General features: G+C 44.0%; 1 protein-coding gene across 14 annotated transcripts in view; it reads left to right on the forward strand.

The window, feature by feature from the left end:
• LOC111664543 (nuclear factor 1 X-type-like) overlaps window positions 1-26,362 on the forward strand; it is a 104,810-nt gene that overhangs the window by 65,567 nt on the left and 12,881 nt on the right. For 6 of the 14 annotated variants that reach the window (XM_087177344.1, XM_023419194.2, XM_023419196.2 and 3 more), the window contains 7 exons: window positions 15,314-15,376; window positions 15,742-15,816; window positions 16,146-16,269; window positions 16,779-16,814; window positions 17,262-17,389; window positions 18,733-18,807; window positions 23,138-23,266. In XM_087177344.1, the coding sequence (XP_087033470.1) occupies window positions 15,314-15,376; window positions 15,742-15,816; window positions 16,146-16,269; window positions 16,779-16,814; window positions 17,262-17,389; window positions 18,733-18,807; window positions 23,138-23,266 (630 nt within the window). The remainder of the gene's footprint in view (window positions 1-15,313; window positions 15,377-15,741; window positions 15,817-16,145; window positions 16,270-16,778; window positions 16,815-17,261; window positions 17,390-18,732; window positions 18,808-23,137; window positions 23,267-26,362) is intronic. The other 8 variants (XM_023419191.2, XM_023419197.2, XM_023419192.2 and 5 more) reach the window with 7 other exon arrangements.

Below are 26,362 nucleotides of genomic sequence, written 5' to 3' on the forward strand. Positions count from 1 at the left end.
CTCTCTCCCCCTCCTCTCTGTGAAGGGCAACATCTTAGTGTCCTAATCTCTTTGCAGAGTGTCGTCCAAACAGCCCGCTGTCTGGCCTCGAAAGTCTGTTCAGCCTCTGCTTCGTCAAACTTCCTCCATCAACATCCCTTTGTCAGGTGCCTGTTGCTTTGTGCCTCTACTTTTGAGCAAGAGTCCCGTGCTTGGAAACAAGGAAAGCAGTGGAAAAATGGGGGGGGGGTTCTTTCTCCTTTTTCTTCCCTCCTTTATCCACCCTGAAGTCTATACTCCTACATTTTCCTTCCTGCCTCTTTGCTGTCTTTCCTTACAATTCTTGTCCCACCTCATCCCAACTTTTTTTTTTTCTATTTTGGCACAACTTGCTAGCCTACCCCCCTCTTTCACCCTCCCCGTATAGCTCCTTCCTCTACTTCTTTCTCTCTCTCTGCCTTTCTTGCTCGCTTGCTCAGTCTTTAAATTTGCTTGAACCCAGGGACCCTGTCTGTTACGTAAATGGGTTAAACACAGACACACATGTGCTCTCACATACTGTATGTACACACTCATTGCCTGCACATACAAACCTTCTTTTCACTACTCATGCACGCGCACACATATACATGTGCACACGCACAGAGCGCTATAGGGCCAAACTTGGCTTTGCAGCTTTTGGCAGGTGTTCAACTCTCTCCCGGTCTCCACTATCGCTCACTAGCTGATGCAGTGTTTACATGAGCTGCCAGTTACAACCAAATCAAAAGCTTTTCCCTCTGAGCTTAGAACAGTTGGGGGCCGAGGAGGTATGCTGTGAGTGGGTATGTTAATACTGATTTGACTATAGCCATTTTGGGGGCTGAATGTAGCCATTTGTGTAAGTGCTGCTGCTCTGAATCCACTCGACCTTAGTTAAACTGGGTCTTTAAAACAGGTCCTCTTCAGAGTGGAGCTGCATGATGACTCTTGACACATTTTGAAAATACTCTGGGCTGATTGAGGGTACTTGATTTTTACATAATCAAAATATTCAGCAGTGCAAAGTTGGAATTCTTCAGTGGCTTCGGCAACGCAAAAATTACTGCTGTCCTGTTGACTTAGGTATCTCATTATTGATTATTGAATTATTTATATCTTGATCATTATACATCTGCTCATGACAAAACAGCCATTCATACTCAGAATGAACCCGGTGAACCCTAGGGTACGTAAGCCTGTTATAAGGTTATGTAACATATTATGGTGGCTGCACAAGGCATTACATCACTGGTTAGATTACTGGGGATCAGGTCTGCTCACACACAGCCTCTGCCCCAGCATACACACACATTGCTTCCCGTTTTATAGCTCTATATAGTGTGGATAAAAGCTCATATGTCTGTTTAATGAATCCTATTCATTTGGTGAGGAGAATAATAAACAGTGGTATTAATGTTTTGTTTATGTTTATGTTCTTGTGTCCTGCGTCAGAATCCAAAATGAGTATCAGGTGTGTGTGTTGGAAGGCCTTACCTGTATTTTTTGGCGGGCTTTGGATGTGGCGTTACTCTAAATTTAATTGGTTAGAGTCATAGGCTGAAGCTAAGCAAAGCACTATTAATATGGATTAACTATACAGCATGGTCCAGTTGCCATGTGGTCAGTCAGATATTGTGTGTGTGTGTGTGTGTGTGTGTGTGTGTGTGTGTGTGTGTGTGTGTGTGTGTGTGTGTGTGCATCTGTGTATGTAGCTTAGCCGGGGCCGAGTACAGGGATGATGTGTGGGGTGATTGTGGTAAGGAGGTGAATTAGAATTAGAATTAGTGAGGAGACGTTAAGCGGGATGGGCTTACAGGCTAAGCGCTGTGAGGTGGTGGGGGGATGTGATCCTTACATAAACACACAAGTGCATACACAGAGCAAGATCAATCAATAGACGAATGTCTATCTGGTCTGACTGAGGTGAAGCTAGATGACAAGAGAAAAAGGAAGGGGTGGGGGGGGTGACTGAAGAGAACAGACAAACGAGGCCAGACACACACACACACATATATATACAAATGTTCAGTGTGTGGTGTCTTGTGCTCTGTGGGTACACACACGCTTTGTCTGAAATCCAAGCTCTAAAGAGACTGTAGGCCTCTGTTGTCTGGCAGAAGCCTTGGAGTCGCCTGATGTCTTCTGCCCAGACTGAGTTCTCTTTTCTGGAGACAGAGAGCGAAGATGGCACAAGGTTATTAGAAGCAAAGTGTGTGTGTGTGTACATAGATGTAATGGCCAGTAATAAGCACAAAACTTACACACACACCATCACACACACAATCACAAACACTTTGACCCTATGTGGCATCAATGCAGCTCCCCTGTGAGTTCCTATACAGCCAGACAGATGGTGGTCTGCTTTACTGTACATCTACATCCTGATTGCTTTATCTGCTTGTTTGTTCTGGTGCCATCACTTGTTTGCTTGGTCTCCAAGCTGTTCGGAGCAATCCTATTGCCTTGAGGGTTACCACCATCACCATTTGTTGGATTAGCTTCTTGACATTGTTTGTGCATTGTTTATTTTATTCTGTGTCTTCTCCTCTCTTTTGATTTTATTACTGCTGATATATTATTATATACAACTATTTGTGTGTGTTCAATATTTCTGTACATGTGAGTAAGAGTTTCACCCGCCCATTACCCATCTCCTTGATTGACTTGTTTTACAATTTTTAACGGCATTTGTGGGAAAAACTTGTGTCTTGGTGATGAAGTTGGAAGGAATTTCCTGGTTGGTGTTTTGCTGAGAATGCTTCAGACAAGCTGTTCATTCACAGACTTGTTTCATTCATTTTTTTTTCTACATCCATATGCACATGGAAATTCACCTATTTCGTCTGTGCCTGTGGCCCTCAGCTGCATCAAAGATCACATCCAAAAGACACACAGGCACATCCTCGCAGGGTCACCCACTGGTGATACTGACTGCTGGGTTTGACTTGAGGCTGTCTGTCGCGCCTGGCTCCAGTTCCCTCACATGACCTCACCCTTCGCCCCTCAGCACTCTCTCCATCTGCCCTCACCAGGCCGCACAATGGACAAAGAGTGCTTGAAGAGTGTGTGTGTGTGTGTGTGCATGTGTATGTGCTCATGTGAAAGTGTGTGAACATTACCAAGCGACATGCCAGTCTTTCATCTTTTACATATATTGTGTTTTTGTGTGGTTGAGCCAGACTTGATGAGATGGCCGTTCAGCCCCTGAGACCTGACACTCAGGGGCACAAGTTCACAGTCTGTCTGCTCAACCATTTCCCTGCCTGCCCCTCTCTTCTCCTCTCCTCTCCTCTCCTCTCCTCCATTCTTCCCACATGGTCTTTAATCCTCAGTCTGCATAGCGACACTTAAACACACTCAGATGCATCGGCATACACACAACCGCCAACACGAACGCATATTGACACGGCACAAAATGAGCGAACACCAGCCATCGTCAACCGTTGCTTTCATTTGCTCATACGATCTCACTTTATGGCTATGATTGGCCATTGCGTGTCCACACCCCTGTGTACACACAAATACACACACACACACACACACACAGAGACATAAGGACGCTCAAACACACTGTTTGCTCTACTTCCTGCATTGAGCTGTCTGGCTGGCATCATCTCCAGCTACAGTGCCAAAGGGTCAAAGGTGACCACCGCTTGGCAGCACTAGCTCCATGTCCTTCCGCTCTTCTGTGGGTATGTGTTTGTGTGTGTGTGTGTGTGTGTGTGTGTGTGTGTGTGTGTGTGTGTGTGTGTGTGTGCATGTGTTGTCAACGTGACAGCATGATCTCTTTGATCAAGTTTGCTCTCCTGGAGTTTTCTTCCATGTATATATACAATATAATATACACAGCCTTTACATGCTGCACTGTTTTCACTGTCCTCCTCTGCTTGCCAACAGCTCCTTTCCTCCTCTCCTGCTAGCATCCCTGCTCCTCCTTTTCTTTTGATTCCCTCCCACCCACCTCCCACAGCCCTCTTACTTTCAGCCTCCCACCATCCCTCTGTCCTCTTGGCACGGATTGACAGGATTGAGTCTCTTGGATTGTCCACACTTCCCAGTGAGACACATATTGTGTCAGTGTCCAGCCCACTGAGTGCTGCACCGCATGTGTACAACCCAGCAGGGAGCAACACTGTCCAATACCTACTGTATATGTACCAGGCTGCGCCACTGTGGAACCCAATTTACCCCAAAGCCCCTGACTTAAACATTGTTTATATGTTTATAGTTTATTGAAATTACACAGTTCCAAGTTTTTGAACATATGACTTAATTCATAATATACTGAAAAGTTTTTTTTCCAACAGGAAATAATTTTGATTACGACTCTTATGCATTCCCAACAGAACAACCATTATTTTCAAATGCATTCAAATGGATGGATTCTCTCTGTACTTTCATCATTGCATTTCTCTGGAGCAAAGAACTTAAGAGTTCCTCTGTAATTGGGTCTCTTGCTTTCCAGTGCAGCACATTCACCCAACTGACTTATTGATGTATTGTTATGTTCATAAAATGGCACATTTGTTCAGAATTTTCATTGAACTGTTCCTCGGGAGAAAAAGACTTGGCTGCAGGAAGAATGTTTGTTATCACTGTTATCTCAGTGGTGCTTTTGGAGGAGTTGGCAACCTTGCTCAGTATCACTTTGTGGGGGGGTGTGTGTGTGTGTGTGTTGAGGATGTTTTCTCACTCTTATCGACGTGTCCTTGGCTGTGCAAGTGCACTAGCCTTCTATTAGTGTAATTCGCTTTCTTTTATGTATCTTGTAAAAAAAATACAAAGAACTTGGGGAATAAAAGTGAGTAAAAGAGAAACCAGTGTCAGAGGCCAGTAAAAAATTACAGTCTATATACTATATATAGAATGTATATTTGTTTAGTATTTATTTTGTTAGTTTGGCCAGATGTATACAGATGTATTACAGAAAAAGGATGAAGTATAATACAGGAAAAGAGAGAATGACAGCTCCAGTGCTAGAACATGGGAGAGGCTTACCTTAAAGCACCCCTCTGCTGGCCAGACAGGAAGTGTATGTAACAGCCTCAGCACAAAGACCCACAGTGTGTATCTGGGCCAGCAGGAAGAGGGACCGAGGGAGGAGAAATCCAAGTCTCAACACAGGCCATCCCTCGCTCCCCAGCTCTATACTCAGCTCTGTGCAGTACTTTCTCTGCAATATTTCCAGCTTTCTTTTTTGCAAAGCTGCGCTCAACTGCTCCATGTAATGATACTGGATTACTGTCCTCCAAGTATCTGGAGCACTTTTCTGTCCTTAATCTTGTAACTGCTGTGCTCTCAACCGCTGTCCGTGCATCAGGGTCGTACAGTTTTGTCACGGCTGATTCTTATACTCTGTTGTCCCCCATACATCACCCTATAGACTCCCCTTGTAATTCCTTTTCTCTCTGCTTTCTTTTTGCAAAGTTTTTTCATTCTTTTATTGCCGTTTCCTTCTTCCGCAAATACACATTCTCTCACGGTGCTATGTATTTTTTCTTTTTTTTTTTTTTCTTTTTCATTTTTATTTTCGGACCGTGTTCTCTTCTCTTGCAAATCCACATTCCGTCAGCTCATATATCTTTGTGTCTCTGCACTTACTGGTCGGTTTGCCCCTCTCCAACTGCCTCTTTGTCTAACAGCGCTCAGCTCCTGATGTTGCAGAGTGTAAGGCATTTTGATTTGAAACACTTTCTTTGAACATGATAGTGTGCACACTATGTGTTGGTTCTTGCTATCTAAGGGCAAAATGCAGAAGGGATAAGCTCCTACTCACATCTCAATAATATTCACGGCTCCATATTTCACTTTGATTTTATTCACATCACATCTCTCTCCCTTTTCATCTCTTTGTCTCCCTTTCTCTCCGCTCCTGGCCTGCTTCTCTCCACAGTCTAGAGAGTGAAGTCTGAGCTAGCTGAGACGCCTGGCCCAAGGCCTTGTTGCTTTATTTGCATTTCACCATGCTCTCCATGTGCCAGGAAAACGCCACCTGGTGGTGATAGCCCCCGTCTGCAGCCACCGTTTCAGCAGCATGTGTGCGTCCCTCTGATGTTTGTATCTTGTGAAAGCCGCATAGGTAGCAGCGAGAGTAAGTGTAACTCCCACCCACTCCACCCCCCTCTCCCTCCTTCCTCCTCCCTCCCTAGTGTTCCCCTTCTCTTTCCCTTTCCGGCCTTTGTGCAGCTGTATTTATTTGGGCTGGAGCAGGGCAATGCAGAGACACTGGTCCTTAACACGCTCGGGCCCCCGCCCCAGTTGACTCCTTTAAGCTGAGTAGAGATGGAGGTTGACAGGGTAATAATGCTGGTGTCAACACCACTTACAGGACAGTTATATCAGTATCAGCTCGGCAGGGGGACGTTCACACTCTGTTAGGCTGGGTCGTGAACCGTGCTGGGGGCCCCCAGCCTCAGCCACACACACACACACACACACACACACACACACACACACATATGCAGTACACTTGAGCCTCTGCTAATGAAGCAACTTGGACGTACATAAATGCAAAATGCTGATACTCATATACAGTTAAAACTAATTTATGCACACGAGCTGAACACATTAATTCAGCATATGTACGCCTTCTCCTAATATGTTCTTTTTAATGACATCATTACGTGTAAGTGTGACTTTTTAAGCTAATTCTTCCGCTCATAATTAAGGAGTCTGATACATTCAAATTTAATCAGCTAAGTCAGTGAGTCTTCATACCAGAGCCTTGTGTGCTTTCTCTTCCTGCCACGTGTCGAAGAGTACATTTGTGGAAGTGTGTGTGTGTGTGTGTGTGTGTGTGTGTGTGTGTGTGTGTGTGTGTTTACGTGTGAGGCTGTGTATCTTCTTGTGTCTGATTAAGTAGGATTCTTGCATTCTTGCTCCTTGAGCCCTAGCGGTCCTTTAGGACTTTGAGCGGCTGTCCAAAAGCAATTCTTGTCAGCATGGCTCCAAAGCACAGAATCCCATTTACACTCAACTATCCATATTAATTATGAATCAGAGTTCTGTTGGAAGCCTCTGTGACCGCAGTGCATAGCAATGATAGTAGTAACCAAGTGGGGCCCTTAACGGGGTTTGTTGTGTTGCAAACACTACTATTTCCGCACTAAGTGTTTTGAGCTACTTAAAGGAAATTACAGCATATATAATGTAGCATAGGCTTTTGTTTAGTTTTGCATAGGGCTCCCTGAATGAATTCCAGGTTTGCCTACATTTTACTCTCTGTCAAGGATGCACTTAGGTTTCTCCAACCTTCCAATCTTCCTCTTTGACTCAGTCCCTTTTTTTTTATCACGGCATACAAATAGCATATGTTGTTGCACACTATCTATTTTATAAAATTTTTGCAATATCAACATTCAAACACATTTCTCTGTTATCCTGTCACTCTTGGCAATAACTATCTCAGATTTTTCCCTCTGCCAGAACTAAAATCATTATTCTGATGTTGTTTTATTCTTCATTTCATCTGCATTCATTTTACTGTCAATGTATGTAACATAGAACAAGCTGACAAGCACCCAATACTGCCAATGTTAACACAATGCATTGTTTCACTTGCCCTGATTCAAGGAAACAAGCCATGACATGTGTGTGGATACTGAGTTCATGACTCATTTTCAGCTCAGTAAAGTAAAGTGGTTGATGGAGGGTTAGGTTAGAAAAAGAAAAATTTAAGCCTTGATGAACTGGCTTTTTTGGGGCACCTTGTTAAAGAAGCAGATTAAAATTAAACTGATCTAATGGTGGGAGTTGAGTCTCAAACCTTTACTTTAGACTTAACTTCATATCTTAAAAGTGTCGATGTCATGGGCACAGACAGCCTGAGGCAGAAGAACGCAACATATAGCAACAGCATAGTTTTATTCTTCTAAACCAGGCCTAAGTCATACACACACATAACAGTAGATTTACACATCCTGTACTTAAGTTCATTCCTCTCATGGGAAGTCATTTTACATCCTTCTGAGTAAGCATTTGGCTTACTTTAAATGCCACAAGTGAATGAGTTCCACCTTGATAGGCAGAATATATCCATTCACTCTGAACCCTTTGAACAAAAATCTGATTTGCTTTTATTTGCCAGTTTTACTGCATACAGTAATGAAGGACTTAAAATTGGTGTAATTGCTATACTTTGGGTTTTCATGCTCTCATCTTGGAATTTCCCAAAATTAATTTTTATACGCCACTGGGTAGTCTAATTTAATATAATCTACCCCGTTTTGGGGATACTACCTCTGAGCCTGCGGCCTAATATTTAGCCGAGCTTATATTGTAGCAGCTTGGGAATACCCTGGTGACTTTACAAAGCCAATATCTTTGGATAAGACTCAGGGACTATATTTTTGGAGGCCCATAGAACCCACTGTTGGGTTCCAACCCAGAGATGGAGAAACATTACAGAATACTGTGTAGTTGTGTCACTCAGGTCCACAGTAATCTGCACTGATGGAGCCAAGAGGTGATGGTGGGGTGAGGATAAGAGGATGAATGGAGAGAGGGAGGGACAACGGGAAGGAGTGAAGGGGATAAAGAAGGAGGGGGGTATGTATGGGCATCCAGCCAGTCACATACCCCCAAAACCTCCACTCATCACCCCACCCTCTCACTATCACCCACTCCACTCATTCCCTGCGAGTTCATGCACACCCTCCAGACCCATAACCCCCTCCCTTTCCCTCTCCCACTTTCTTTTGCTTCCTTTCCTATCCTCCGCGCTCCCAACCTTGTAATCCCCCTCTCCCTCCTCTCTCTGCTCCTCCCTCCATCCTTCCCCTTCGCTCCTCTCTTCTCCTCCTCCCTTCCATCTCTCTCTCTTTCTTTCCATCCCTCCCCTCGTCTCTCAGCATCCCTCTCTCCTGGGTCTTCTTGCCGTGGCGTGGTGCTGTTGGCAGAGCGTAGGCGCAGGCGGCACACAGACGGGAGCACAGATGGGCAGCAAGCTGTGCAGGGCGGCCAGGCACACCTGCTCCATACACACACACACACACACACACACACACACACACTCACACTCACACTCATACAGAGCCCTACTCTGCCACCTCGCCACACAGCCTGCCTGCCTGGCACAGTGGCACAGTGATACAGGGACACAAACACAAATACACACTGACACACATGCATGCATACATTCACTCGTACATACATAAGTACATATAAATGTTTGTGAATACAGAGTTGTACATACATCCATGCAAACATCCATGTATTTTCAATAACACACGTAATTCCTAATTTCATCATCAAATTTTTCAGTTTCTGCTGACATTTTTAATCTCATATGACTCTTTAAGATTTGAAGTTTCAAGTAACTTACAAGTTTTTGCTTCTAAAGAGTAAACATTTGAAAAGGTCACATTCACACTTCTCGGTTCACTACACAGGGATCTGGTTAACGCTTTTAGGACAAAAGCATTACTGCACACATACACATACTCTAAACAGTAGCAAAGATAAAGACTTCTTAACACTGAAACAGAAATATACCCTCGTATGACACAGACTTAAATTATTAAAAAAAATATACATAAATAAAAAAGGAAAAAAAATAATAAAATAACGTCCAATAAAAGAGCTGAGTGAACATCTGTGTGGGATAGCCGGGGGGATTAGGAGGGTTTGGAACATTTTAAGCGCATTAAGGATTAAAAAAAGGTCAGAATGTTTAGCAACATACCGATAAACCTCTTAAGCGAAACCCAATTGGGAGGCTGTACCGCGTTATCCTGTGTTTTGGGGAGGAGAAGAGAGGAGAGGGGGAAGAGGAGAAGGAGGGGGGAGAGTGGAGTTGACATTTGTTCCAACAAGGAGGGGAATCTGTGTGTGAACCAACCGTCTGTGCACATACATGTAGTTACACACTCGCATGCACACACATAAGGACACACACTGGTTTGATGTGGCTACAGAGTACATTAGCTCACTTGTTGGTTTGTATGTTGATGTTAGGGGTGTGCATGCCTGCACTGCACAGGCTCATAAATGACCAGTACTGTTTATGAATCTGTCAAACTGTGGTGTGCCACCGCAGAGCCCACTTGTCACTTCTTTCAGTTTTCGACCTTGGCGTTTCATCCCATTTTTTACAATCACCAGATTGTACATTTCCACACGTGGAGAAATGTAATTTGCAGAGTGCACTGTGCTTTTAGGTCTTGTTTGAATGTGTTTTAATCTGGGCTTTTCTCAGCGCAGCTTTAGTTCCCTGCTTTACTCTGCTCCACTGGCTGTCTGCTGGCCACGACGAGTGACTGACTGACCCCTTTCACCAGTAGGTCAATAGCAGAATCCAACAGGTCACTGAGCCAAAATCTCATCCACAACTGATGGATGGTGGGTTGCTTGGATAGACAGGGCAACAGACCGGTTTGTCTTTTCTGGCCCCGGAGATCAGCTGTGCAGCAGATAATCACAGGGGAAAGAGTCGAGTCACGAAAGGAATCAATGGAAGAAGATGAGGTGGAGCTTAAATGATAAGTTGTGTAGGTTGTGTAGAACAGGGATGGAGGGGGCCTATAGAAGAACCAGATGAGAACGTCGCATAATGCAGTACAGATGGAACTGATGCCGAAAAGCCACAGAGATATGTGCTGGTTGTCAGAGAGATGGTAAGAGTTAAGCCACACAGTGGTAGATTGAAGCATAGTGAGAGGGAGGGAGCGACCACAGTGGGGGGGGGATACAGTACTGTATGTCAAGGCCATGATGACTGGGGTTATGTTGATTGTGGTGGGGTCATGAGATTTGCCCCGCAGCCTGTAGGGAAATTCTGCAATCAGAGGCCAACGATGGCAGCCATCATTAAGCTGCAGTCACAAAAAGCCGTGGCAGTTAAAGAGGAAAGCCTTGATGTTTCGACTTATCAAGCGCTAAAGGACTAATGTGTTAGCGAACATTTAGCTGTCTTTGTTGCCACATGTCAAATTTAGGTCCAATATTAGCACAGGTTTGGTCCGCCAACCCCCACAAAAATTATTCCAATCTTTTCATCTTGCTGGAACTGGATCTCACTCTCATCACCAGCCATTCATTTACTTTGGCTCTACAATACAGAAAAGAGTTAGTTGTGCAAAAGCATCAATTTTCAGACTTTTTTTTCCCTGAGTATTTGTGCAAAATGTGCTTCTTCACATTTACATACTTACTTTCTTACTTTTGACCTGAGAATTTTTCCCCCTCTCCCCGAGGATGAGGGAAGGAAAGCCCGGTTTCTGTTCATGAATGTGGCAGCCCATTGTCCCAACTGTTACATCAAGACTGACTCATGCACAGAAACATGCAGAGTTAATCTCATCATTCCAGTGTCTTATCTTGTCAAACCACCGTTACCATCACATGGTCACAATGGTTATTCAGTTTTATTTGCAACAATTGTCAAACATAGTTGGATATCAAAAAAATAGGCACATGCCTAACAGTCCTACGTGTGCTTCTGGTTTTTATGTCTACATCATTAGGCCACACTGTGTGCGCTCTGTCTGTGTGTAGTTATTCTTTTAATTCACTGGTTTGAGGGGGCTGCAGTGTAGGCTAAAAGGTATGAGGTTAGAGATGAGGTTGCTGGCGATGGAGGGGCATCCGGGGGGCTGCAGGACTATGATTGGGGTAGCTGAAGGGAGGGCTTTGGGGGGCTGCGGTGTGAAGATAAGGGGCTGGATGTGTGGTTAGGAGGCTGTGTGTGTGTGTGTGTGGGGGGGAGCTGCTGTTGTAGGCTGCAGCTGGCAGAGCGGTGATAATCAGCAACCAGACCTCCTCTGTCTTACCTCCTCTCCCCCTGTATTCCTCGCTTCTCTACCGAGCTATATGATGCACTGTTGAACTCAACAGTGGCACTGATTTCCAGTGAATGATGTAGTGCTGTGTTGTAAGCGCACGGTTACTTGGCTAAGGAGCCTGAGCTCATGAAACTATAGCCAGAACTGTTGAAAGCTTCAGTATCTAGCCAGGTCGTCTCATTGTACAGTCTCCATGACAGCTCTTCAAGAGCTAAATGAACTCTTTCTCTGCTGGGGTCTGGTGATTGGAGGAATATATTAGCTATTGGCATCATTTTATTTTGCTAACGGTATGATCTGCCTCCTGGAGAATTGAACTCAGTAAATAATTAACCCGTATAGCGCATTTTGCTAATAGGAGCTGGCAGTTGGAGTTGTGCTCGTTCTTGTTGCAGTGATTTCCATCTTTCTACAAAACAGGGCAGTGACTAAATGGCCATTAAGCCGTCTTTAGTTGTTGCTGTCTAACCAATTGGTGCTGAAAAGCAAAGTCAATTCATAAATTGGATTTGAGAACTAGACCAAAAACTGTATGTGTGGTTGTGCACACCCTGATCATTTAATAGCATATGTTATCCCCACCTGTTTGTTCATTTAGAAGCTGCAAGCAGAGGCGTCCTTCATCTGACGCCATCAGACTCTTTTTCAAAACACACACACACACACGCACACACACGCACACACACACAATCGAATATTTTTCTCTGAATTAAAAGGAATTTAAAAAGAAAAAAGAGAAGTCATGGTACCTGCTGTTAACCAACAACACGTATCCTTCTGTCTGATATACTGTGAGAGCTGATGTGGTTTAGCCACTTGGCCTCAGTCTGATGTTGAGGACAGCTATCAGTGTCCCTGCTCCTGCACATATCTGCCTGACAGTCTCTTATCTATCATGAGCCTCAGCTTTCACTTGTGGTCTTTCACACCTCTGCAACAGAAGAACACATTGGGGTCATGACAGGCCAACAAGAAATTTAAGAAACAGCAAGGGCCAGGTTTCCTAGTGCAGGGTTTTCCAAAATGTGATATGTCCACATTGAAAAACAACTGTTCTCTGTTACTCAGTGCATGTTTCAAAAGTAATGGATATTATAGTATTGTAAGGAATGATCTCCAAATAAAAATATCAGTGAGATAGGAGCTCCATGGTGTCAATTACACAAAAGATCCTGGATACATTTGTTCCTCTACTGACTTGCAGATTTTTTTTAAACATTTAGCAGATACCAGGAAGAGAAAATTTGTAGCTTTCTTCTCATGAAAAATAAACATAACTGAACATCAAGTACTGCACTTGTGGAGTTGTTTCACCTCAGTGTGAGTGTGTGTGTGCGCCTGTTAAAAGAACAGCAACATGATTGTATGACATGAATGTAAATATATTGACATTGGTTTTCTCAGCAGACACACGTAATTACATACATTTCATAACTGCAGAACATGGAGAAGGTCTTGAAACACAGTGAATGTACCATTTCTTTGTGCTTCATCATGGTCCATATAGATAGAGAGATATAGTAATAGAATATAGATTTTTATCTTGAGTCAACAGATCTACTGCTACAGCAACAGAAATAGCAAAGTATGAAGTTGAACTTCCATCTGTGGTTGTACGGTCTCTTCAAGTCTTGTGAAGCTTTGCGGCAGCAAATCATACCCTGTAACTTCCACATTACACCATGAGATATCTCTCAAGCATACTGCACATACAGTAAGGTGGCTGTGTATCCAACCAGTGCACGTATGGTGTGAGAAATAGAGTGTTTACAATATTGTAGAGCCCTGTGGTGAAATACTACATGACGGTAAAAAGTCCATTGAAGTCAGGTTGTTTTCTCAACAGCTTTCATTGGCCATCATATATGTTTACTCTGAGTGTGTACCTCAGTGTTTGTCCACGTATGAGTGTGTGTGTTTGAATGTGTCTGGGTGCGTACGCGGCGGGGGCGCAGCCTCGTATGTTTGGAGTGAGTTCCGTCAGTTAGCTGGAATGTGGCGCTACCGCCAATGCTAAGATGGCTGCCAAGCTCTAAGATGGCTGCCAGGATTACACCCAGCCAGTGAGAGACAGAGGAGTGCGAGAGATTCTGCATGTGAAGAGAGAGGAAAAAGAAGCTCTCTTTCATTTCTGGTGTCTTTCTTTCTTTCATTCTCACTCTCGTCTGTCTCGCCCCTCTCTCTGTGGATAAGCAGTGCTTCGTAGGCAGCGAGACAGGTCTGTTATTGTTTCTGCTCAGTAATCTGTGGCTTAGTGTGGCTGCAAGGCAAGTGCTGCTGGCAGGAGTCTGTGTGCTCTGTTATCACCTACAGCCTGCAGATAAACACCTCCTTTAGCTAGCTTGCTAGCTAGCTACTGCCTAGCTAGGCCTGAATGGAAGGCCAATAGCATTAGCCCCCACGCCACACCAGTCCTGGAAATGGAGCTGAGTCTCATTCACCAACTCATACATGTGGTCACAAAGGCCGAGGAAATACGTACAGCTGCCAAGCATGTGTTACGTATTCAGGAACATATATCCATAGACACATCTGACATCTTTCTTCACGGCCCGGACAAGAATGCACCCTCTTTAGACCAACTCTCCAAAGGACTCATGTTACAAAACCTCAACTTGCAACCTCCTCTTTCTGCCTGTAGCTCTTCCAGGTCTAATTGTGACCCTTTGTTGCCAAGACTTGGCATGTTTGTATCTGCTCTTGTGAGTGAGGCCCCAGTGCTTTCGTAAGCCAGTCATAACAGGTGTGTGTTTGTGCAAATGTGTGTGTGTGTGTGTGTGTGTGTGTGTGTGTGTGTGTGTGTGTGTGTGTGTGTGTGTGTGTGTGTGCGCGCGCATGTGTTTGTGTTGCTCTGCTTTCATTTGATCCCAAGAGGAAGAGTTTTGCCTCAACTTTGATAAACTCTGCCTCAAATCCCTCAGGCCTGCCAGACTGGCGCGGTCAGCCTTGTCACAGGGTCACTGTGTATGTTTATGCATTCATGTATTAAAGTATGACACAAAAATTAGAGAAAGAAACAGATTGAGAGAGTGTGCATGGTTGTGTGGGTGTGTGTTCATATTTGTGTGTGTGTGTGTATGTGTAAGGTGCTCTGTTTACGCAGACTAAATCCCTACCAGCAAGAAGGTATTAAATAGGATTAGTGCGAGGAATATGATTGCGTGGTTAGATACTAAATGGCATAGCAGCACACTGTAAATCATTGCACCTTAAGTCAGGAGGGAGAGAGGGAGATGGGAGAGAACATTCTTAGATACAAGACTGTCACACAAAAATGTGTGAATTCACACACACACACACACACGCACACACACAAGATGTATACCATATCCCAGCACATACTGCAAGTCCTTCTTATTCCCTCTCACACCTCAAATATCACAGTCTTGGCAGCACGGACACGGAGCTATGATTCAACAAGACATTGTACACTTACCAGTATGTTTTCCATTACTTTTTTTAGCATACAAACCAACCGGATCCTAACCACTTGTCTTTCTCTACTTCCCCTGCCCGTCTCTGTTTCTGTGCAGAATCCGGACAATCAGACAGCTCCAGCCAACAGGGGGACACAGACATTAAACCACCGCCCAATGGTAGGTATACACACACACACACACACACACACACACACACACACATCCATGTCCAAACACTGTCAAATCAGCATACTAGAATTGATTCCATCATGCTTATCAGTCTTAACATATTCCAATTATGGATCCAATTAGCAAACACACTCACACAGATGTTGATCCACAAACATGGTTGCAGATGGTTGCCCTCTCAAAGGGTTGTGATTTTCAGGGTGTCTTCCAATTTTTTTTATTTATTTTTTTTATTTGGTTTTGGTTCAAACACAATTTCATGAATTTCTGATGCAGTGTTGTTTTAATTCCCTCCTTTTTCCCAAAGCTTTTGTGTGTCTATGCGAGTCCTGATCACATCCTTTTCTGTGCAGGGCACCTGAGTTTCCAGGACTGCTTCGTCACCTCAGGGGTGTGGAATGTGGCAGAGCTGGTCAGAGTGTCACAGAGTAAGTACTAAAAACACTACACACTCAGGCATAGGAACCAAGAAAAAAAAAAAACTGTGTAGAAAAACAAATACCATACCTACAGTGTGGTACAGTGTGATTTGTGGCTTGGAGTACGTTTGGTTCCTGATTGAGACAAAAACTGCAACGGAAAAAAAAAAAAACAGCTAAATTGAAGGAGCACAGTACTATCCATTGTCAGTGCCTTTTTGAGTATAACTACTACTGAGACACAATGGAACTCTGTGGATGATTATTTTCCTCCATTGAAAATCTCTGATATGTATCATCTCAACTCACTCATTACCGTTTATTTTTCTTCATGTTAGCTCCTGTAGCCACAGCGTCGGGTCCTAACTTCTCACTGGCTGACCTGGACAGCAGTCCCAGCTACTACAACATCAACCAGGTGGCTCTGGGGCGACGCTCCCTCACCTCCCCTCCTTCAACCAGGTACACAGTCTGAGCTATAAGTCCAAACTGACAACAGGAGTGCACAGGTGCATAGAGGTGCATATTGCTCCGGAAACACCAATGACCATTATACAAGTCCAGCTGTTTGCCATTAGTAGAGTCTCTTGTGGGAGAAGCCACCGTGTGGCTTTAGCAGTGTTAGCTTGGCATGTGATTCGCTGCGATGCCAAAGGCAGACCGGAGGGAAGTGTGAAGTCACAGTAATATGTGCCAACAGTATATCGCTTCTTATCGCAAGGATGACTTTACTGGCAAGTAAAGTACGGCAATTCATTGAGGTTTCTTGCTGTGAATGACATTAAGTACCACATTCCCTGTCTAGGAATCTGTCCTTAACCTCGTTACTGTATATATGTGTGTGTCTCTCTCTGTTAGCTGTTCTCCTCTTTAAGTGATGTGTGATGGCTCTTTCTGCTATTTCTTCTTTTTTGTCTTTCTTAACTTGTCTCTTTCTCTCCTCTTACCTCTGTCATCCGCTGTCACTTTAGGTCTGAGGTGGAGTTGTACGCAAATCTTCCACGGAGGTAGTTATAAAAACACCTACAAAGACACAAACTAATGCGACACATGCACAGAAAAACACACACACACACACACACACACACACACACACACACACACACACAGAGAGAGTCTTACTGTGTGGATGTCTCTGCTGTCTAACAATTCTTTCTGTTTCCTCCTTTTTCATGCGTAGTTTTGACATTTCTTGTGCTTCATGTCTGTTCTGCTGTTTGTGATAATGTTATTGTTTCCACTAAGATGCAAAACCTGAAGCCTCTTTAAAAGTTTAAATGCTTGTTTATATGATCACTTTTATGTTATCAGCCTTGCGAGGTATTTTATCCTTGAGCCATACATACCCTGCCATTATATTTAAAAAAAAAAAAAAAAAATCATGCCTCCCCTCCCTCTCTCTTTCTGCCTCCCACCTCTCCTCCACCCTCCAAACATCCTCCCCATGTCCTCAGCTCCACCAAGAGGAAGTCATTAGACGACAGTGAGCTGGAGAGCCCCACAGATGATGTTTTCTACCCTGGACGCTCGCCTGCTGCCAGCTCTTCCCAGTCCAGTGCGTGGCCCAATGACATGGATGCAGGTACCCCACCCTATCCCACCCCACACCTGTCACCCACTAAGAAAGCATCATGAAACTTTTTTATACACCCCTGCCTGACCCCCACCTCACCACCTGCGCCAAAATCCAAACTGATTCTTCCATCTGACTCTGTCTCTTCTCCACACCTTACCTCAATCACTTACAGTACCTTCACTCTTCACAGCCCTGAACACGCCTCTGACCCTCCCACTTACCCACCAGCCACCTTCCTTGAGACCCTTTGCCTCAATCTGACCATTGTACAACTTGGAGAAACAGGAGCACCCTAGGATTACAGCTCATACTAACAAAAGTTTAAGTTTTCAAGAAAAAACAAACATTAAGAGTGCTTCATTTATCTAATATTGAAAGCTATGACCATGGTTGACCAGGATGTACTGGTCACAGTGTCTAGCAGTTTGAAGAAGAAGCACTTGAGTTGTTTAGACTGTTGTTTATACCCTGTCATATATTTAAGCATGTAAATATATGTAAACTTACAAAATACAACTGTTTAAGATCTAACAATTTTCCCAGATTTTTCTCCGTCTATGACAAAGACATAAAGACACCTGCCAAAAGAAAGGAGACTTGGACAAATAATGAAAGAGTAGGTTTAGGTCTAGTCAACAAAAAATATAATCAGCAATAAATGGTCATCACTCTCACCTTATGTTGAGGCTATTTTACGCTAATTGCAATAGTCTCTTCCTTTATTGTTCAGTAAATGGCTTGAAAACCATCAACATGATTTAAATGACAGTCTGTGCCATTTTTTGGTCCGAATGTTTTCAACACCATCACTATAACCCCAGAAAATTGAATTCATCATGGATAAATGGTGCTTAATGCCATCCACCAAATAGCTCCAGACATTGGGAATATAAATGCCAAGATGCATCAAGAATGAAATAACAGCTTACAGCAGCCTGTATTAAGGCTTTATGTTGGTGTTTCCATTGTTTTGGCAGTAACCACTACCTCTGCAATTCAGCTTTGGACATTACCCTCTTTATTCTACCTCATCCCTCCAAGAACCCAATAACTCCAAGGAAAAAAACCCGCTCTTGTTCCCTTCATTTGAGTCCTCACTCCCTAATCTCAAGGCTTCATACTTCCTCATCCTCACCTTGAAGCCATAATCACACACACAGTTTACCTGATTTTGTGTCAGTTATCAGCCATTCACCTACCTCCTTCATACACAAATGTTCACTCTTACCTCTCTCCCTATCCCTCTCATTTTCTCTCTCTCTCTCTGCCTCTCTGTCTCTGTCTGTCTGTCTGTCTCTTTTTCACTCTTCCCCTATCTCATTGTTAACAATACCCTTCTCCACTTTCAGTGCAGCACCATTTGGCGAGTGTGCAGGAGAGGAAGATAAAACATGAAAACGATGGCGTGCAGTTTCCTTACCATGGTTAGAACAACATTGATTACACTCATATATATTTGCTATTTACCAGCCTTTCATGTAGCTCAGTCATTCCTGTGTATGTGTGTGTGTATATATATGCATATATACATATATATACATATATATCATATATACTGTATGTGTGTGTTTGTTTGTGAATTGTATGAATGTCTTTGGTAAGGACAAAGACAGCGTACACAAAAATGGGACTGTACTTGTGTATTAACCTCAGTAATGTTCAGTTGTCATCAGATTGATGTGATTGCTGCTCATCAAAGTTTCATTTATTGTGACGTACAGTCGCAGGATTGTCAAGGATTATTCATTTCAGGCTTTGCTCTCTGTGTGACACATGAGGCTACAAGTAGCTCACCTAAGATCCCTGGCTTTATCTCACTGAAGTCAGTCCTCCCAGCGGCACTTAAACTGACAGATGTCACACATGCACATATACTGTACATACACACACACACACACACACACACGGTGACTCACACACTTCCAACCCCCCTCATATGCAGACGTTCACACATTGAAACACACATGCTTATCATGCTCCCCACCCCTGCAGGTGTTCAGGTGCCTGCCTTGCCTCCATCCCTCTGTCGCTCCATCCCTCCCTTGCTTCAAATCCCTCATTAAGACGCTTACCGTCTGCGGATCAGAGGTGTAAAACCCTTCCTCCTGCTCCCTAGCTCTCCCTTCAACCTTCCATCCCTGTCTCCCTTCTGTCTAATTGAAAACGTGTACTGCAGGAAGGACCCTGGGGAGGGAGAAAACATGTCAGAGGAGAGAAGGAGGAGAGAGAAGCAGAGAGCAGGCAAGTGGATGGGAGGTGAGAGAGGAGAGAAGAAGACTTAAATGGCGATGGCTAATGAGAGAGAAGGGTTGTCAGGATGTGAGCTAAAGGAGCCAAGAGCCCTGGTTAGGTTTTGCCCCAGCCTACTCTCACTCGAGCCTCAGCGGCTGCTCTCCTGCTCCTGCTCCTCTTAGCTGTAAATGTAATTAAGAGGCTGCTCATCAGAGCCACAACAGAGACTGCTGCACGCCTTAGCGCACCAGAGCCTCACCTCCCATCTTTTTCCTGTCTCTCTCTGACTCTCTCTCTCTCTCTTCCTCTCTGTGTATGTGTACCACCCCCTTACTCTCCAAAGTGCAGCACATAGCCTTGTACACCTCCTAATGAGTTTGGCAAATAGAGTTGTAGAATAGCATGCAAATCTGGTCCCTTTACCAATTAATTTACAGACTCCAAGTGAAAAATTAGGAAGCCAAAACGTTTTGTAATTATCAGACTTTTTTTTTTAATTTTGTGTGGGTTTAGAACTAGTTTTAAACAGTAGCCAGCACAAAACGTATTTCACACTTGAGAATCCAAGGCAAAAAGGAGAGACTGATAGCTGTGGGAGAGCAAGGATGGAGCAATTAGAGAATGTGCGATTTTGGTACGGTGTGTATCCGATTTTCCAAAGGATCCCACCTGCCACAGGCAAAGCTCATCTGGGAATCCTGTCCAGGTTGGGGGTATGTAAACAAGTGAGCACACACACACACACACACACACACACACACACTCACAAACAAACAGAGGGGTTTCTAAAACAACAGAAAAACGCACACACAGACACACACACACACACAGGTGTGCTTCACCGTCTGCCCACAGCACCATCTACTCCCCCTGACTCCTTCCATAACCAACAGAACACACACACACACACACACACACACAAAGATGCATTCATACATATAAATCACACAAACACGGTTACATTCAGATACACACATGATAGATTTCTGCACACATATCACATAGGCCACACAGATACACATACACGCATGCACAGCTGAAGCGTGGTCCCAGATGGTGTTTCCGTGTGTGTGTAGCCTTGGGATCCGTGAGGATGCTGGAGACATCTGCTCCACAGGGGCTAGAAGAGGGGTGGGGGAGGTTAGTGGAGGCAAACGAAACAACCATGATTTCATATTAGTTCCAAATGATTGTGAAATTTTCCTCAGACACCAGAGACTTGTGGTGGTGGGGGGCTTGCTTGGTGATTTGAGTTAAATGTTACAGGCCCTTAGAGGGGTACGACTGGACTTACATATGTGCTTTAAATCACTGGAGAGAGAAGAATTCCCTGACTTTGCTTCACTTGTTTAAACCACTGTCTCCTGTCTTTTCCAACTGTGTGTGTGTGTGCGCATCTGCGTCTGTGTGTGCTTCAGAGGCGCATCTGGTGGCAGGCCTGTTAGTGCAAAGAGACAGAAGGGTCATCATGGGAGCGCTTGATTGGTTGCCAGTGAAATACTAAGTCTTGCCAGGAGAGGAAACACTGCAGTTGTGGCACATACACACTCAAGCACACAGACACACACACACAAACCAGATCAGACCATTGCATAGTCTCTGAAATACTGTCTTTCACATTACCTCGGTGACAGTGCTCGAACTTCCTGTGTATACGGATGTTAGTCTTCATATGATCTTCTCTGTGTTTCCTGGCTCATATTTTTTTATACTGAAGTTTTATGTTATAATTCCAAAATAAAAGCACATAACTACCTCTCTGAAACCATAACTCTTTAATCTACAAGGTTCTGATTTCTTCCAAATCTCAGTCTTTCCCAGCTCTCCCCTCCAGGTGCCGTTCCTTGTTTAAGTCTCTGCAGACTGCTCTTATTTCGAGTTTGCTCCCACCAGTGTGACAGTGTCATAGCAATCACTGCTAACTACTGGTGTCAGAAGTGGGATCGGGGTTGTCTTCATGCTTGGAATTTGTCTGACAGTACAATACGCCCCCAGACTCCCACTATAGTGGGGGGAGAAAAAAAAAGAAATATATGTCTGCTAAAGACATAAATGGTTCACACATATTCACTCCCACCTGCTTGAGACTTAACTCTTTCACACAGGGAGGGAAGGTTTTACACGCCCCCACACTCCCATAGACTTTCACACGTCTCCAGCTGGAGAACTGAGGAGGAATCGTATTTAATGCCTTTTTTGATGCGGAGGGGCCACAGAAATAGACGACAAAACAACAGTCTAAAAAAAAGTTAAAAAGGAGAACATTTATCACATCATTCACCTATTAGGGAGATTAGAAGAAAACTTACTGAAGGAGAAATTTGTTTGTTGTTTCATCAGTTAAATGTGGCGATGTGGTGAGGGTCTTTGTTTTTTGTGACTGAACATGTGCTTTTGCTTTCGAGTGTGTTCAGACATCAAGCGTGTGAGTGTGTGTGAGCGAGAGATAATAACCATATTTAACATCTTATGACATTCCAATTTCATACATGTCGTCAGAGCAACGCATTGAAAAACAAGACACTGCTGCATTTTTCACAGGTTCTGCTTTGCTCTCTCGCTCCCTTGCATATTTTCATGTCTCCCACGTTCTTCTCGCCTCTCTCTTCCCCTCTCTCGCCCTCTCTCTCCCTCTCTCTCTCTCTCTCTCTCTCTCTCTTTCTCTCTCTCTCTCTCTCTCTCCCTCTGTCTCCTCTCTCTGTCCGTCTGCTTGTCTTTCGCACTCAACAGCTGCCGTGTCCATACTGTACAGTGTGTGCTATTTCTGAATGAAGCCTTCTTCTCGTGCAGCCAGCCTGTGAGCTTCGCTGAAGCCAGACCACAACTAGCTGACTGTGGCTGTATGGTGGCCATGCTCATACAAAGAGAAAGCCTAGAGTTGGCACCTGAGAGAGAGAGAGAGAGAGAGAGAGAGAGGGAGAAAGAAACAGAGAGAAAGAGATGAGACAGAAAAACATACAGTGGTACAGAGGAGTTTATTATAGCTACAGATGTGCTTTGGCTCTGAAACAAAGACCAGATTCAGATTGGCTTTAGCTGTTTTTCCCCTTTTTTACTTTGAAGACATGCACTTTATGCTATGAAATATTGCTCAGTCCATATTATATGACTATAAAGCTGGGAATTGGGAAACTTACAGTATATCTCTGAATGAGTTATTACAGCCTAGGAGCAGCAAAACCCCATGATTAACAGTCAAGATTTTTTGGGTCTTTTCAACATCTATGCTTTCTGGCTGCATCATTTACAGAGTCCTCTGATTGACTCATTGAAACTGTCGGGAGTGAATGACCAACAGCCAAAAGGATAGGGAGTGATGCACTGCCACCAACCAGTGAAGAAATTAAGCACTCTAATCAGAAAAATCATGATTGTTCGAGTCCCCATCAATAAGAATCAGATTGATTTTTTTTTTAGTGTAGCCAGTTAAAAAAGCAACATTTTGTTGATTAAAACCAACTCTCTCTTTTCCTCCCTCTTCCCCCCACTTTTTTTTGTTGATCCCATTTTTTTTTTCGCCAGGACTGTCCTCGCCTGGTTCACTTAAGAAGCCGGGGAAGTTTGATTTCAACGCCCTGACTTCCCAGACGAGGTCCCCCCGCATGGCGTTCACACACCACCCGCTGCCTGTGCTGGCAGGAGTGAGACCAGGTGAGAGCCCTGCCATGAACCCAACAACCCCAACCCCCCCTCCCCTCTCCCCCCTTTTTATAATCTGAAAAAGAGAGAGAAGGAAAGGGAGTGTCAAACTTGATACTAGATTGCCATATTTACCCCCCCCCCCCCAAACTCCCCTGGAAACAAACAAAATCAATTGCAATCGTGTGCCTGAAAATGAAAATGCTAAACGTACTTGCTGAGAAAGCAAAACAAAACTTTCCAATCTTCCAGTTTCAACTGCTGAGAAGCAATATGCCTGCAGAGTTTCACCTGTTCAGTGTTACTGCTATCATCATGGCTTGGCATAAATTTCTCTCTCTCTCTTTCAGCATCTCTCCATCCATCCATTTTTACTGCCATCTTTGTGCCTGTTTGTTTTAATATAGTCATTGCATGGTACCATTGCTACATCCATGCCTTTGTGACTGATTTGCCTCACATCTTACTGCTTCATGCATTTGTTGTATTGTTTTTCAAAGTCACTTCTTGCATTGAAAATGACAAGACTGTTTATTCTGATATAATGAACTTGACTGGGTGTCAAAGGACCAATGCAAATCAACGCTAGATTTTCACTGGGTTTGTTGGTTTGCTATAGTGCACCAGTTGATGAGCGAACCAGAGCTTGTTTTTTTGTGTCTTTCATTTCCTACATTCAGACACACCACCTCAGTTGTATTTCTGTTCCTCGAAAGATGTGTCTGGTAGGGTTTTCTTTTTTCTATTTTCTTGAGAATAAGCAGCAAATACAGGTATAAAAAGGAGAACGAAGAAGTAGCATGGATTGATACAGAATTTGCAGTTGCACAGATGTACAATGTAGTGGATAAAATTCTTAATGCACCCTCCAGTGTTTCCAAGTTCTTCTTTCAATAGAGACACTAAGGACAAGTTGTCCTCATAAGGGCTTTTCGGTCCTATAGGATAACCGGTTTCTCCATCTCCAGTCAGAGAATTCCCAAAGTCTCCAGGAGCTCAAGTTTGCCAACAAGTCCCTGTAGGCTGGTCTCACTTTTCAAAGGAATAAATATGTCCTCCTCTCTCTATCTCTCCCTCTCATTCCATTTGTCTCTCAAAGGGATGGTTTGGTCCACAGCCAAACCAGATCTACCGTGTAAAGGTCATTTGGACTCATTGCCCTCCGTGTTGAAACGTATTGAATTTTACTTTCGGAGCTCCCCACAGTATATTTAGAAAATATAGTCCAGGCCGGATCTTGCACCATTAAGCCATGTTGTCTATCTGCACAGAGCAGTCCTGTACCCCCTTGAGAAACCAAAACACCAGATTGAATTATGCGTTTGTGTTGATTTTTAAAAATGTGCTACTCTGTTTTGTGTGTGAGTTGAAGAGGTGTGAGGGACTAGCTCAGGTTTCTTTGTTCCCCAACTAACTTCTCACACTCTCGAAACTGTGTGTGTGGACTGTTGGCTGAGAGGGTTTTCATGTAACAGAGAGGCTGTAATGAGACAGTGTTTAGAGATTGTGTATGGGTGCATTCGTGCACGTACACACAGATACACACACACGCGTGCATGTGTAAATTTACACTCTTGTGGAGGACTCTGTGTGCTAAAATGGCTGCCGTCCAAATGGAATGTCCCTCGGAGGCCTTGGTTCTATAAAGAGACTGGAGGATGATGGGAGGGAAGGAAGGAGTGAGGGATGAAAAGAGAAATGGGGGTAGACACAGAGAGGGGGAAGACGCAGTTAGTAATTGTGGCTCTATTTGGATGGACCAGAGCTGTTAGCTCTTGTTGTATAGGTCTAGTGAGTGTTGGTGTTCATGGGTAAGGACTGGATGGTTTATGCCCTGTTTTTGGCTCAGACTGACGTGGAGAGCTGCCAGGTTGACTGTTGTCTGATTATACTAGTCTGGAGAGTCCGCCACTGTGGCGGCGATTATACATACACACACCAATATACATACAAAGGCAGATGAAAGCTGCAACAGACATAGCAACACATTCAAACAGACAGAGAACAAAATTACATGCACACCAAGAAACACACAAAAGTCACTTGCACTCGAAATCACAAACACAAAAAGACAAGGACACTGATACAAGAAAACACAAAAGTTAGAACATACAGGCACTAACACACTTTGTGAGTATAGTATACACAAGAGATAGTAGGTGACAGACATAATCACAGATGCTTGTTTGCCAGGCTCCCCTCACCTAGCAGCTTGCCTCTTTAGTTTGGTGTGCCAAATTACCAAAGACAGACAGTGGAGTCCTGTGTGTGTGTGTGTGTGTGTGTGTGTGTGTGTGTGTGTGTGTGTGTGTGTGTGTGTGTGTGGCTGGCTGGCTGGCTGACTAATGTCTCCGGGAGGCGTTTTGTGGTCGGTTGGGAGCGGAGGGGAGATTCTCTCTCAAGCTTCAAACTACTGGGCAGAACCGCACAGCAAGGATATGCTGCTGATTGATTACACATCACCGACAAGCAATAAAACAAAAGTGGAAAAATCCAGTGTGTGTGTGGCTGTGTCATAGCCCAGTGGTCTGTGTGTGTGTCAGAGAGAGAAAGAGAGAGTGAAATGGATAAGGAGCAGAAGGCAGAAATACTGTAACACTTTAGCTTGTATGAGACTGAGTGTGTGTGTGTGCGTGCGTGCGTGCGTGTGCGTGTGTGTGTGTGTGTGGTGATGCCAGGCCAGAGGTACAGAGGAATCTAGTGGGCTGATTTATAAAATGAATGGGACCAGATGTTGCCCACTAGCTGGGGATAATGCCAGTCATTTGTAAGCAGAAACAGCTTCAGTCAGAGAATGTCACAGCTATTTTCTGTGTTATGACTATAATAGGCTGAAGCAGCAACCTGGTCTTTGATGCCAGCTGTGTTGGTGCTTAGTTAAAACATATGGACGTCTTATATATCGTCATAGGTGTGCATGTTAATGTACTGAATATCACAGTGTGTAGAGTATTATGTGTGCTTCATATGTGTGCTGTGTTTGAGTAGAAATAGAATACAATAGAATAGAATAGAATGATCTGAGCTTCATTATATTTTTCCCACTTTTTGGTCTTTCTTGTATCTTCTCCTCATGTTCGTCTTCCTCTTCTGTCTCCTGCCCCCCCC

The sequence above is a fragment of the Seriola lalandi genome, unplaced genomic scaffold, assembly GCF_002814215.2.
Source record: "Seriola lalandi dorsalis isolate HSWRI2012SDOR001 ecotype SW California unplaced genomic scaffold, Sedor1 jcf7180002054591, whole genome shotgun sequence".
Classification (NCBI taxonomy): domain Eukaryota; kingdom Metazoa; phylum Chordata; class Actinopteri; order Carangiformes; family Carangidae; genus Seriola; species Seriola lalandi.